At 29.7% G+C, this 15,164-nt stretch overlaps 1 protein-coding gene and 1 long non-coding RNA gene across 2 annotated transcripts; one reads left to right on the plus strand and one right to left on the minus strand.

Annotated features, from left to right (window-relative positions):
* Positions 1-2,189: 2,189 nt before the first annotated feature.
* On the minus strand, positions 2,190-5,189 carry LOC101258838 (probable ADP-ribosylation factor GTPase-activating protein AGD15). Its single transcript, XM_019212999.3, has 9 exons — positions 5,014-5,189; positions 4,353-4,411; positions 4,015-4,105; positions 3,826-3,880; positions 3,599-3,689; positions 3,331-3,514; positions 2,955-3,129; positions 2,769-2,877; positions 2,190-2,451 (listed from the first exon to the last, which is right to left on the minus strand). Coding segments are annotated over exons 1-8 (708 nt in total). The 5' UTR covers positions 5,065-5,189; the 3' UTR covers positions 2,190-2,451; positions 2,769-2,875.
* A 7,335-nt stretch (positions 5,190-12,524) lies between these two features.
* Positions 12,525-14,975, plus strand: LOC138347772 (uncharacterized). The gene is made up of 2 exons (XR_011220301.1): positions 12,525-12,989; positions 13,569-14,975. It is a non-coding gene; the product is annotated as an uncharacterized lncRNA (long non-coding RNA).
* Positions 14,976-15,164: the final 189 nt, after the last annotated feature.

Consider the following 15,164-nt stretch of genomic DNA (forward strand, 5'->3'; position numbering starts at 1 on the left):
TAGTACATTATTAAAATCATAATGTCAAAATGGATTGTCGTGGAGTGGATGTACACTTTAGAAATCGAAAGAAATCACTTTTGATAGGAAATTTTTCAGTCTTTAAATAGAAATTTTTATTGTGAATTGAGCAATATACTAGCCAAAACCAAAAAATAATAATTCATAATTAACCTTTGCGAAAGGTGAAAAATATTTAAGAAAATAAATTATTCTTTTTGAGACGAGAGTCTATCGAAAATAATCTTACTCGGCCTCTTAAAGTACAAATAAGGTATATATGTGTACACGTGTTTATTTATAGAATCATACCAGCTATTGTTATTGTTGTTATTATTGTTTTTGTACGATTGTCCCTTTACCTTTTGGATATCTATTTTATTAAACACATATTAAAATGGGAATTTTGAAAGGATAGTGAGCGGCGCCAAAAGAATATTTAAGGAAAAACTTACAAAATTTCTTGAAAGATTTAAAGAAAAAGTAACATGCTTTTATTTATTGATTATATATTTATATGAAGATTAGGTAAAAAGTGTTGTCATTTGAATGGAACTAGGAAAAGTATTTGAAATTTCAAACAAATTAATGAATTATCATCTTGAAAGAAAACCACTATGCACATGTTCTTGCTGGGTGAAAGTGACCTTACATTTTAAATTTTTCACCAAAAAACAAAATAATCAACTACTTACTTCACAATGCCAAATTAATCAAATTATTTATACAATCTTCCGTATACGTTTCGCTTTTAAATAATCCACTACAATATGAATAATGCAACTTTCCCTATATTCAGCTTAGAGAACTTACTCTTCGAGTTCAGATGACAACAACAATAACATATTCGGTATGATTTCATAAATGAAAATTTGAAGCGAATAGAATGTATACAACCTTATTTTCGAAAGACCTCTAACTCAAAGAATTTCGGTAAGTTGTAGTGATTCTCTAAATTCTAAAATACAAAGACACACCTATTTTAATGATTTGTCCTTTATCTCTTTTCAAGCATATCTAGTCATATACCAACTCTAAAATCTCAATCAAATGAGAAGCTTATATAAAACAGGATTAAACAAATATAAACGTGATTACCTGATTTTTTAAATACTTGGATGATCCCTGATTGGCTTGTATAATAATATAAATTATAATATAATAACATGAATATTTTAAGTACTTTTTTTGGGTTAAGTAAGTGATACTTACATCGTATTTTGTGGACAAATGATACACAAAAATTCAAGCTAGATTTCTTTTTTTGGGATATTAAAAATATAGTTGGAAATATCATGAAGGTTTCCTAATTGCTAGGAGGGGAAAAAGGGGTTAGAAATTTGTTGAAACGTCAATTGCTAACTCAATTTAATATGTCTATTTTTATTTATAATATTTGAGAGATAATACAAGTTAGATACGGCCCCATAATTAAGATTGTGAGACAAAAAAAAAATAAAAAAATCACAATCATGTATTATATTTATACATATATGCATATCAAGTTGATTCATTCAAACATCTTCGGCAACTTAACTAATTTTTGTTTGATTAATAAATAAATAAAGCAACACATCTAATCTATATATAATTATTCAATTTATTTCTCATTTAAAGAATTCCAATCCAATTTTAAATTACTTTGGAGTTGAATCCATTGAATTTGTAGTAGTCAAATGAATCAAGGAAGATTTATTATACATATACACTCACACTCAATGAATACAATGTGTGTGTTTGTGTATGTATACAATGAATACATATGCAGGCATGTAGTGGTCAAGTCGGTATTTTCACTAAGGAATTTAAATCATAACGAAGTAAAACATATGAAAAAGCTAAAAATGACCCCCTTGCACGATGGTTATTTCAGTAAAGAACTCGACTAAGATACAAAGAAGAAAAATGACACGTACTACGGAATAGGATGTTTCTGGTATGAAACGAAGAAATTTTTCACTTTTCTTATAATTGTGGTGTCTAGGCCAATTTTTGTGCATCTTGACTAAATTCACGGGACACCTGCTACCTCTCACCAGCAACAGGTACAAGATATCTCAGCAACAGGTATAAAATATCTCTGTCTACCAAGACTAGAACATATAGAAATATCATTTTATGTTCTTTCAATTATATAAGGGAAGAATAGTACTAAACAAACTTGGGAGATAAAAGGAAACAAAAAAAAAAAGGATCAAAACAAATTTTAGTATTATATGAAGGAAATTAAATCACTTTCTACACAGAAAAAAATAATGAACCATACATTAGTTCTTTAAGACACAAGTGATAGAATCCAGTTGCCAACTCTTTAAATAATCATATTAGAAGCAACTAGTATTAATTCTATACATGTTGCTTGGCCCATGAAAACTAATAACAATGGATAGAGATTAATCAGCCCAAAGAACAATCCCATTAAGTCTTCTCATAAGAAAAAAGAGGCACATCCTGCAAACAATACAAAGGAAAACAAAAAACACACTCTGCATATTACAACTTAACAAGAAAAGGAAAAAGAATTAAGGCAATATGTAAATATTTTGCTTCCAAATTTTAAGTTTTCCACCTTATCCATAGTGCAACTACAATGTAGTTGATAATGGCAGAAGAGAAATCTGTATTAGGAGGGTATCAGCCTAATGTTATAACGATTGTAGTCCAAACGAATACAGCTGCACTAGATGATTAAGTTTTTTTATCTTCACTGTTTCTACAGTGCGGGTTGAATAAGACAACAAAATATAATACGCGTTACATGTGTTTACATGTTGAAGTGCAATTCTATTTCTTGATGTATCATCCATGAACTCTAATCCAATGCAAAAGTGCTTCAGTATAACTCCCAACTGGTTCTTCTCTTGGTCTCATCAGCTCCTATATTAAAAAAAATTAATCGATTTACAGGTTAGTATTTCTTATAAATAAAAACTACAAGCAAGGGTGTAACTTACACTCGAAAGTTGCCCAACGAGATGGAGGCACAATAGTGCGATCTTGGTTACCCTCTGGGGCATAGAGCAAACTGAAGAGATCTTGCGTATCTTCTTTGTGCTTCACGGATGGGGCACTCATGAGACCATTTTTAGGAGGTAAATTAAGAAATTCATCCATTGTGTCCAAAGAAACCTGGTAAAATGAAATGCTATTCTGAGCCATGCTTAACAATGAAATTACGCGTCCAGGCAAAAAAAATGTAGTCTATATTTGGCTATACGACTAGCCAAACAGCACAGCGCATAATAAAGAGCTTGTTGTGAACAATACGACAGTAAGAAGTATTCAGAGGCATAGTAGAAACATGTGAACATAGTACAATATGTGCATTACCCCGCGAGATCTTGTGGTTGTAGGAACTTGTGGAGGTTGTGTACTAAAAACATCCTCCTCCAAGGAATATTTTCTTGCTTTTCTTGGAACATCAGCTTTTCCTCCGAAATCACTTGTTTCACCAATCATATCAGATTGTCCTGGTTGAGGATTATATTTTGAAGCCCATTTTTTATCCTGATACCTGGAGTCACACTAAAATTTATGCAAAGGGAACACTATTATATAGCTTGTGAATGCATAAAATAAGTTTTTCTTGCAGAATTACTTGGTTTGGATAAATTTCCCAATGTCACTTCTATCTACACTTGCTGATAGATCTGCCTCCCAATAATTGTTCGACTTCTCATTACCTACACCTGCACAACAAAACATGAAACAGAATATCAAAGGCAAAATACAATCTTCAGGGCGGGCTCATGGTTTTCGTTACATGTGAGCTTGTGTGTTGTGCACAGAAGAGCGAGAGAGATAGAGAGAAAGAGAGAGAGTTACATTGCATAAAAGAAATCTGCTCTGGAAGCCATGTGTCCAAAGTTGTCGACCTTACCTGTCACAAGCAAGAAGCATGACAGATAGCTATTAGCAATGAAGATCTTTAATTTCATTCAGAAAGTTCTCCATAAAAAGTTGTGATCCATCGAAGAAAAACAGAAGTCAACAACATAAACTTAAAGTACGTACCTTGGAGATATGCACCCCAAGACTCCTATGATGTCCTGAACATTGCAGACAGATGAATATCCCAAGGTTGATGCTCGCCCACCTCGGGGCCCTGATGTATAAAAGCATCATAAATTATTAAATCGCGATTAGACTAACAAGTTGAATGAAAGGAACATGCTTTAGCATAGGAACACCGTGAAAAACTTGTATAGATACAGAACTATCCGTATAAAATATACTATCAATACACGCGAACATGGTGGAAAGTGCATTTCTAGCTCATTTCATAACCTATTACAACTCCAGATTATCACGATATACCATTAATAGCTACGATCTAGTCGCAGAAAACGCACCTTCCCCGACAATCTGCACATTCCCTATTTTCTGGAAGCTTAAGAAGGCCCTCCAATATCTGCAAGCAGTGAATAACACACACTAAGCTAGAAAATCACACATAAACTGCAGAAATAACCAATACCGCCAATGTGAGACTTTTTGTCATTTTTTAACAACACATAAATCACAAGACACCCGGTGCTTAGCAATCTGGTGCCAGGACAATTTAAATTTTTTGGGACCCACCATTGGCTGAGATGAGTCCTGCTCTGTACCATGCTAAATTAGGTTTTAGGTTTAACTCACTCGCACAGGAACAAGGATTGCCCAAGCCTACAGAGTTCACTAATCTCATTAACCACCGCTAATGTGAGATTCTTTAACAACTATTGACAAAGAATTCGATTAATAAAAATACTAGAATACCAAATCTAATACCTCGATAAGGTGAAATAAAATTGGCCAATAATTTATTCTACTTCTTCTCCTTATGAATTGTATATATGATGGCAAATTAAAAAATTCAAACTAATCAACACACAAAGCTACAAATAAACAGGGCTGATGATTAACCCTATACTTTCAACTCAAAACATAAACTCATCAAAATTGCAACATAATATAAAACTCATAAAATTTAAATCTCGACGATCCGTAATTCCAGAGGATAATCATTACCTTAGCATGTTTGGCATTAAGCTCCTTAGAAACGGAAGCCTTGTCGTTCATAGCTTCTGATTAATTTGTTTTAAAAAAAAAAAGAACAACAAGGCCTAAAAGCAACAAAAAAATGAGAGAGAGAAAAGAAAATAATCTCCCTCTCTAGAAGATGTGGTGTAATGTAATATCTATTTTTTTTCTTTTTCTGAATGAAAGCCTTTTTTTTTTCAATCACACATTCAAAGGAAACAGTTTTTTTTTGCATCCCCATAAAAGCGCGCTTGTTTTTCTAACGGCAACTCTAATCTTAACCCATAAACACCAATCTCTCTCACACAACAAGCACGTATTACAAATTTTGTTTACGTCAAATAATATTTTAATATATAGTGCTCGTCTATTTCATATTATAGCTACCTGATTTTTACGTTACTTTATATAGTTATACTTTACTTTTGAAAATATATTTCATAATACCTTTTACCATATGACTCCTTAATTTTTTAAAATATTTTCTCTTATAGTATATTTTAAGATTACTTATAATTTATGAAGTCTTGAGTTTTTCTGAGTTCTTGCATTAATTGGTATTGCTTCTAATGAGACATGGAAGCACTTGGAAGGAAATTCATATTGAACTTGTGAAAGGTCATATACGAATTCGATTAAATGAAGTTTATGGACTAATTAAGCCACTATCTAGCCGGAGGATTTGAAAGTAGATATATTTATTAGTGAATTTATTTGTATTTTATGCATTATAAGTAACAGTATATCAAAATATAGTTTTATTAAATCTAGTACAGATAGAAGAGGAAAACATTAAGTTAAGTTATGCAAAAGTTATAAGTTACTATATTGATAATTTCTTTTTAATAAACTTTCAAAAATTAGATATTCATATAAATATAAAATAATGAGAAATAAGAGAGATATGCAAAATTATCTTTACAACCTTCATCACTGGAAAAGCGAAAGAGAAAAATGAAATCAATGCATAATTTTATGAGATTTCTATCATACTTATTCCAGAAAACATATTATCATTCAATAAACTGTGTTTTTATTCTTCAAAATCAAATTAAAACATGAACACAATAAGCATCAGTAAAATAACACAATAAGTATTAGCTAATAAACTCTTTTTCCCATAAGAAGTTGCTAAATATGCAACTTCGCCTAGTAGTGTTTGTTGTAGGGATAATGTACAAGTATCTTCTCAATCTATGTTCGAAATCTCAGAGACACATTTATATTATATTAATGTCCGATTATCCCCTGAACTTATTCTGCCTACGTGACACTATCTTGTGGGTTCAATGCTGATTGATTTTTTTTTTCAAACTAGTGTCACGTAGGCCGAAAAGGGATAGAAAGTTACTTATAAAATAAGTTTAGTGGGATTATAGGACCTTAATACAATATAAGTGTGTCTCTTGGTTCGAGCATAGGTTGTGATACTTGTGCCTTTTCCGTTTGTTGTACTTGATTGATTATGTACAAAATTTCGAAGAATTTCCTCTTAAATCTCTCTCAAGAGTGTACACCAGAGCGATTTTGGCTATTACATTCTCACTGCAATGAAGTATTATCACTATTATGATCACACTATATCATGTTACTGTGTCTTAATATTTTATAATTACTTGGTATTGAAATGTTAACGATTTTATGCGGTGTTCTTCGCACAATTTTGTGTAAATTAACTGATTCTTCTACTACTTAAATGTAATGAAACATTAATTTTGATTTATCAGTTAGATGATGTTGTTTGATTTTTTTTTCTAATTACTCTTTGTTATTTCTTTATCTAGTTCTTTTAAAACAAAGTTACTTCTAGAAACATAATTTATTAATTATCAATTTTATTTTTTTTTATATTTAAACTAGTAACGAGACATGAAAGCATCAGAAGACAATTCAAAGTGCACTTGTCAAGTCATACACTCTACTAGTTTTGTTTCGAGTAGATTTTAAAATTGTCTTCTAATTTTCTTCAAGTCCATAAAAGAAATTGGCTCCTCTTTATTACATCTTTACTCTATTTCATGAAATACATGTATCTTAGATGTTAAACACTTGTCATATTTAAAATTTATAAATTTTGATTAAATTAATTTAACAATTTTTTAATTAATAATAATTAAATAACGAGTTAGGAAAAAGACTCACCAATATTGATAAGAAATTCTTTTATCTTCCAAAAATTTTACCTCCATATTAATATATATTTTATTTTCATAATATATATTTTACATCCCTCATAAATATCTTTGTCCTAATCTAGTTTCAAGAATTTTCCCTTTTTATCTTTTATTAGCTAACAAAATAAACTAAAAATAAAAAAATGTAACGATTAAATACATGCATCTGACTACTATTTTAACTCCATTCGCAGAGGCATTTCTGTAATATTTGAAGGGTAAGAAAAGGTGTGGTGTGGTAGCTCTATAAATAGGCGTGGAAAACCCTCATTACTCACTCACTCTTGTTCCTCCTCATCAAGATGGTTAAAGGAGATTCAGAATATTTATTTTCTTCAAAAGCCGATTCTGAAAAATCAGAATCATCAACTCTTCAGGTAATTTTTTTTTTAATTTTCTCCGAAGATTAGTTTTTGAATTTTGGCTTTGTTTATAATTTAATTTAGTGATGTTCATTTTCTTAAGGCGAAAGATGATAATGATGAAGAAAAGGAAGAAAAAGAAGAAGAAGAAGATGATGATGACGACGATATGTGGATTACATTTCACCCTACAGCAGAAAACGATGGTGATTGTTGCTTGATTGGATATCATGAGAAGCAACCTTTGAAGGTTTTATTCGCTCGAGGGGGGACTTCTCACAATTTCATTAATGAAACCCTAGCAGATAAGCTAGGTTGTGAGTCATGCCCAATCAAGACTAGAAATGTTATCTTGGGTTTTGAAAGAATGGTGACTTCAAGAGTATGCAAAAAATTTCAATTCTCGGTGCAAGACAACTTATTTACTGTGAAGCTATATCTTGTCCCATTGTCCTCAGATTATGAGATTGTATTAGGAAATCAGTGGATATGAACTCTGGTGAATTTTATCTTTCAACATAAGTTTTGCAATTTTATACTTTAAAGGTAAAAATGATTTTGAGTTTCAATGAATCAGTTAATGATAAAGATGAAGATGAAGATGGAGACAACAAGCGCAGAGAGTCCGTTGAGTTTTACTAAATGTTTTTCCTAAAAGGGTTTTTAGGGTTGATTTATTTGTAAAACCTCCTTTCATGTTTTGATAGGATAATAGTAGTGTGGGATTAAGCTATTCAGCCCACAAGTTTATGTTTCTTGCAATTTTTATGTAGAGGAACTACTTGTAGTCATCCTTAATTAATTGTTGTCCGTTACAATTTATCAAGTCTATTGAGTTTTCTTTGTTCTTGCATTAATTTTTTGTTTGGGACAAAAAATTTGACCAACTAACTTGGTTGATGACATATAATAGTAAATCTCATTATATTTTAAGTAGACACTTGTAGAAATATAAGGTACAACATCAGTAGTGACGCAGAGTTCAAAATTGGATGAAATATAAGACACTTCATTAATTGATACAGAAAATATATTTAACAAGACACTATTTTGGCATGAAACGAAACGAGTAACAATTTTGAAATAATTTTGAGGTATTTTTGTAATTTCTCTTAAAAGTTCAGGGTGGTTGGGTAAGTTCATTAATTTCTTGTATCCAAATTACCCTCAAAAGTGAAATCGCTACTTTTTAAAAGTAGAAACACTTCTAAAAAATCCAACATCTAATTATTACTTTTCAGTTCACTCTGCCCAAGAAATAACTGATCATATGTTTTATTGATATGGTGTCACATGAAAAGTGTTGGTGACCCAAATTAATTTTTCTCTCTTCATTAAACATTTTTTTTTCTCTTTTTTTTTTCGTACTTCTTTATCTTTGACTTTTCTTTTTCAAATTAATGTTACAAATTTCTCTACTTTCATACTTATATGATTTTGTGAATTTTTTTTCAAAATGTCAATAGTATAGCATTTAAGAGAGCTCATTAGCAACACTTTCAATGTTTAATAAAAATATCAAAATTTTATTTTGTTAGGTATCTTATTTATGTTTTTATTATTTATTTTTATTTAAAGAATACAATTTTTTCTATAAGAGGAATTTAGGTGAGAGAATTATTTTACAAAGGAACAAATGCTTAAAAGTCTTATAAGTTACAATTTACCAAAATACATCAATTTCCATTTCTTTCTTCTTCTTTCACTATGTTATATAAAATACATCTGTCACCATTGTTTTTAAAAAATTCGATATCCGATTTTCTAAATTTTTTAATTTCCAAACACTTTTATTGACCAAAATAAATATCCAATTTTCACTAATTATTGTTATGAAAATCACGGAATCAAAAAATTCAATATCCTATGTTCATTAATTATTGTTATGAAACTTTGTGATAATACGTCATAGTTTTATCAATTTAATTTAATTTTTTTTAATTTAGAAATTTGAACACCTATAATATTATTTGTTATTCGACATACTTTTCTCACAATGTTTTTGTTTATTTTTCAGAATTTGTATCCTTGCTTAAATCTCATATTCATTTCAATATGTATACCATTCATATTTGTATTCATTTTAGTTTCATGTTGTATTTTGTATAGTGAAATTTGTATTTCTTTATTAGTTTGTATTCATTCTAAAAAAAATTTCATTGTGTATTTATTTTTCTCTGTAGAATCTTATTTCCTTTTCTAAGTCGTATTTATTCCAATATATATTTTATTTGTATTTATATTCGTTTTAGTATTTTATATTATTTTGTATGATGATGTAACAAAAATAATATGACGAAAAAGTGAGAGTGAAATATAAAATTGAAAAAGAGTACGAGGATATTTGTCGCAATCATTCTTAAATAAAATTCAAATGTTAATAGCATACATACTTGTTTGAATATGAATTGATAAATGATACAAAAATTTGAAGAAAAAACTATTAAAACAAAATAAACTAAATAAAACTTGTTCTTGTTATAAATAAAATACAGTACTAGCTGACATATTTTAGGATGAATACAAATTAGAGACAAAAACAATATTCGTAAACTATGCAATATAATTTTTTTCAATAAATACAAATATTGATAGTATACATAGTGCTTTTAATACAAATTGAAAAGGAATACCAATTTCTTAAAAAGAACTATAAATACAAAACAAATTAATATAAAATTGTTCATTCTCAATTTAATCTTAAACAATTTTTTTGAAATCTTCTACACCCATTTTTTCTTTTTTATTAATAGTGTATTACCCTACTGATATTACTATCTTGAACTTGAATGCGGATAGAAACTTAGATCTTCTATCTTAAGTCATTTTAGTCACAAACTACATTTTTGAATAATCCTTGAGTAATGCATAAATCAAAGAGGCAAAATCCCCAAAAATTGATGATTGTATGTGATACTTCTTATAGTCCTCTTTGAAAATAAGGAGATTGAAAAACACACAAAAATCTAAATAATTTCAAACGAAAATATAAAACAATAAAATAAAGATGAATATAAGTGGAATTGTTGAGAATCCAATTTTTGAAACTAAAAAAAGGGGAAAATGATGAGGAATCTGAAAAATGGAGAAAACATGGGAAATTTGAAAAATAAGGAAGAATGGAAAAGATAAATTTTAGAGAGAGATAAAAAAATTATTCTTTTTTAAATTTGGTAAGGAGTTAATTGAGAGAGAGAGACATGCAATTCATTTTATTTTTTCACAAAAAATTGTACTAAAATGTGAGGAAAACTAGGATGTGATTTAGGATACATTATTATTATTTTTTAAATAATGACACTTTTGATATTTTTGCAAATATTTTTAAAATAGGGAGCTTTTCACTAAATATGTTTGTTTTTTTTTTGACTAGTATGCTAATTTTTTCTAATTTTATTCATGGAAAATATGAAAATATAAAATCCAATAAAGAAAATATTCATTCTATAAATATAATATATACAGTATTATTTGAGTTATGCTCTCTCACAAATACAAGTTAATTGAATGTGTTATATATGCATGATCAAGTAATAACCGATAATACAATTAGTTATGGTACATGTCAATCTTTGATCAATTAATCTTCACGTATTAAAAATTATTAGACTGTATTTATTGATAATATCACATTTTAAATTTTCTAGTGATATTAATTAAACAACTGATATGAAAGAGAGTAAATACATTTTCTTTCGTAATTATGAACGAATGATATTGCAATACGATTGGTTAAAGCTTAAGCGAATAGTCTATAGATCACGAGTTTAAATCTAGGTTATGTCCCAATTTTAGGTCTTTTTGAAAAAATTAGACTATTTGAAACTTTTAGAATTTTTTACCAGACATAGCTTTTGCAGAGCATCTTTTATCAGTTCATGCATAGTCCTAAAGCATCTCACATGAAAGCTGCAATGAGGGTGGTAAGATATGTCAAGTAGGCATCAGAATTGGGTATACTTATGACAACTAATACAACTGATCAGTTAATTGCATACTGTGATGCAGATTGGGCTGCATGTCCAAACAACAGAAAATCAATTACCGGTTATATGATTACATATGGAGGTTCTTTGATCTCATGGAAGTCAAAGAAACATGATATGATTTCAAGAAGTTCAGCTGAATTTGAGTATAGGAGTTTGGCCTCAACTGTTGCAGAAATTGTATGGTTGGTTGGTCTCTTTTAAGGAGTTAGGGTACAATTAAAACTGTCAGTGCATATGTATAGTGACAGTAAGTCTGCTATACAAATTGCTGCCAATTCGATCTTTCATGAACGAACTAAACATATAGATATTGATTGCCATTTTACAAAGGAAAATGTTCAGCTAGGGATGGTTCGACCCTTGTATCTAAAGACAACAGAACAGCCTGCAGATTTATTCACCAAAGGACTTACACATCTACAACAAACATATTTGCTTACCAAGTTAGGAATGAAAAATGTGTTTCATACTCCTAGCTCGAAGGAGGATGTTGAGGAACAAGTTAGATGTTGAGGAACAAGTTTAATATGCAACTGTTAGTTAGTTAGAAGATAAATTACAGTAAATTAACAGATTATGAGTCATCAGTGAGTTAGTTAGGATTGTAAGTATTAGATTCACTATTTTTCTATTGTATAAATACAATAGCTTGTATCAGATTTTTATAATTCATTTTTCAATACAATCTTCTCTTTCATAAATCATAACACATGTGTGAATATGGTGGAATATTGTAACTAATACTACCTCTATAAATAGACATCGAAAACCCTATTAGTCACTCTTTTTTTTCTCTTCATATCCTCACATTCAATTCTCTAAAGTATGATATATATATATATATATATATATATATATATATATATATATATATATATATAATTCACGTATTAATATGATATTAAATTATTTCGATCTCAATAAACAAATTATTATATAACAATGTATATTGGTTATGAAAAAAATGTATTTTATTCTTTTGATATACAATATTTTACTTTAAAATTGATATTGATATTACTTTACATTTATGTTTTATATTATTTTGTAATGATCCTCTTAGTCGTTTTAGAAATTTTAACCAGCATTATTATATTAACCTTTTTAGTAGATTTTGTAAATAATTTATATGACTTATAAGAATGAGTGACATAATTTTTAGAATTAATAAAGGATTATTTTGTTGCTAAGAATAATGAAAAAAAAAGAAAAAAAAAGAAAAAAAAGAAAATCAAATAAACAAATAATAATAAAATAATAATAAAAAAAGGGCAAAGCCCTAAATGAATGAAGCCGCAAACGGCTTGTGAGAAAAAAAGAAAAAGAAAGAACGATCTATGGAAAAAAAAAAGATACGCAGATAAAGAAAAGAAAAGAAAGGGAGAAAAGAAAAAGAAAAAGGAGGAGAAACAACGATATTATTATCTCGAGATATCAAGGTAATTATTCTTATCCTTTCTATTAAATTTTTGTGTAACTGGGAATAAATTTTTAGGTTAAAACATGTATAATTTATACTAATATGTGAACTTGGGGTTATAAATGTGTATAAGTATTATGGTTCAATCATTGGACAATGATTAGTCCTAATCATTGGACATGATTACTCCAAGATTAGGATTATTAATAGTGGAAGGATAAATATGAATTGGAATATTGAAAATAATTGGTTTCAGCAGATAGTTTTGTAGTCCGCCATTGATGTATTGGGCAGTTAGTTTCAGCTTTAATTATTTTCACTTGATTATCATATTAGGATTCAAGTTTTGATATATTGAGATATGTGTTAAATAGTGGGTGCATTATGATATATAAAAATCACTATAATTATGTTATTCGGAGAATTAAGATTTAACCCTAAATTTGAAATTCAGAAAATATGAGATTTGATCAATTGGTTGGAATAAAGATTTAGAAATTTTATTATAAATTTGGATGAATTTTGGGTCTAAGATAGAGATATAGCAATATTAATGTTGTTAGTTTCGAAATCATATCGTGGTTATTTATTTGAATAGATTTTATTGGTTTGGAAGTCAACAAAAAGAGGAAGGCTCAAGTTTTGGAGTCATTGTTCGACTATTTGAGGCAAGTGGATTTCTAAACTCTTGTTAAGTGTATGAAATGCGGTTATGTCCTTGTGGTATATGTTTGGGAGTAACGGGATTGGTGATGGGTTGACTTGTCCACATTGATTAGTTCTAATGATGAAAACAATGGGGATAACAAAAGGTAATGTGATTAATTGTTTATGTGTGTTGTGTTGAGAAAGGTTTGAAGGCCTGTTGAATCATTGTTGATGTAACTTCATGTTTGTGTGGTTGTGAACTGTGCGATGTTATGAAAATGGCCATCTTCTCATTATTTGTGTGAACTTGTCATCTGCATTATTCTGAGGCATTGGTTGTGACAAGTGTTATGTGCATTGAGAAAGAATGGGTACTTAAGAGGATGTACCATTTCGAGGGATGTAGCGCGCGCCGCGATGGATACTGTATTTCGAGGGACGTATCGCCCGCCGCGATGGTTACTATTATCGAGGGTCGTGTCGTGCGCCGCGACAGATGCATGGACAGATATGTCCCCCATGGGTCCCGGACTGAGAGACAGCGGGTGTGTATCACTAGGTCAGACATGCATCATTATACTTGACATTGCATTCCATTACATTGCACATACTTATCATTAGTGAACTTGATATTGTGTTTTGCTGATCTAGTGATTGCATTTTTGCGGAACTTGTGATTGTTGAATACTGAGCTTGTTATTGAGGATATATGATTTGTTGAAGTGTTGTTGTTGAGGATATGTAATTTGTTGAAGTGTGTTATTGAGGATATGTAAATTTTTGGAAGTGTTGCTATTGAGGATATCTAATTTGTTTAAGTGTTGATGTTGAGGATATATAATTTGTTAAAGTGTTGTTGTGGAGGATATGTAATTTGTTAAAGTGTTGTTGTGGAGGATATGTAATTTGTCTAAGTGTTTTTGTTGAGTTACGTTCTATGTAAACTGTGAGCTGTTAGGTTGGGTTGATGTTTATGCATGTTGTAGTTGTGGAGGTTCGGTTGGGGGTGGTAGGAGTACCCGTATTTCATCCCCTTAGCTTGTGTTTAGAGGTTTACTTGCTGAGTACCGTGTGGTTTGGTACTCATCCCTTGCTTCTACAAATTTTTGTAGGTTACTAGCCCGGACTTTTATGATATATTCTTTTCTTTTCCGAGGCTTCCTGGAGATTTTGTGAGGTAGTTGTTGGTCATCTCAGCATCCCTCCTTACTCTTGTTTATGATTTTGTTCTACTCTAGAAACAATATCATATGAGACTTATATTTTCTTTTGATCCGATTGTAATACTTTAGAGGCTTGTACATGTGACAACCAGGTTTTGGGGTATAATGTAAGTTGATAGTAAATTTTCCGCATTTTTATTGTAATAGTTGAGTTTTAGGCTTACTTGTCTTGGTGGGATAAGACGAGTGTCATCACGCCCATTTTTGGATCGTGACATATTTGATATATATGTGCAACATAAGTGAAACTAATATTTATTATATTTATGTTTTATATTATTTGATATATATGTGCAATATACGTGAAACTAATATATATTATA

The sequence above is a fragment of the Solanum lycopersicum genome, chromosome 3 (genome assembly GCF_036512215.1).
Source record: "Solanum lycopersicum chromosome 3, SLM_r2.1".
Taxonomy (NCBI): domain Eukaryota; kingdom Viridiplantae; phylum Streptophyta; class Magnoliopsida; order Solanales; family Solanaceae; genus Solanum; species Solanum lycopersicum.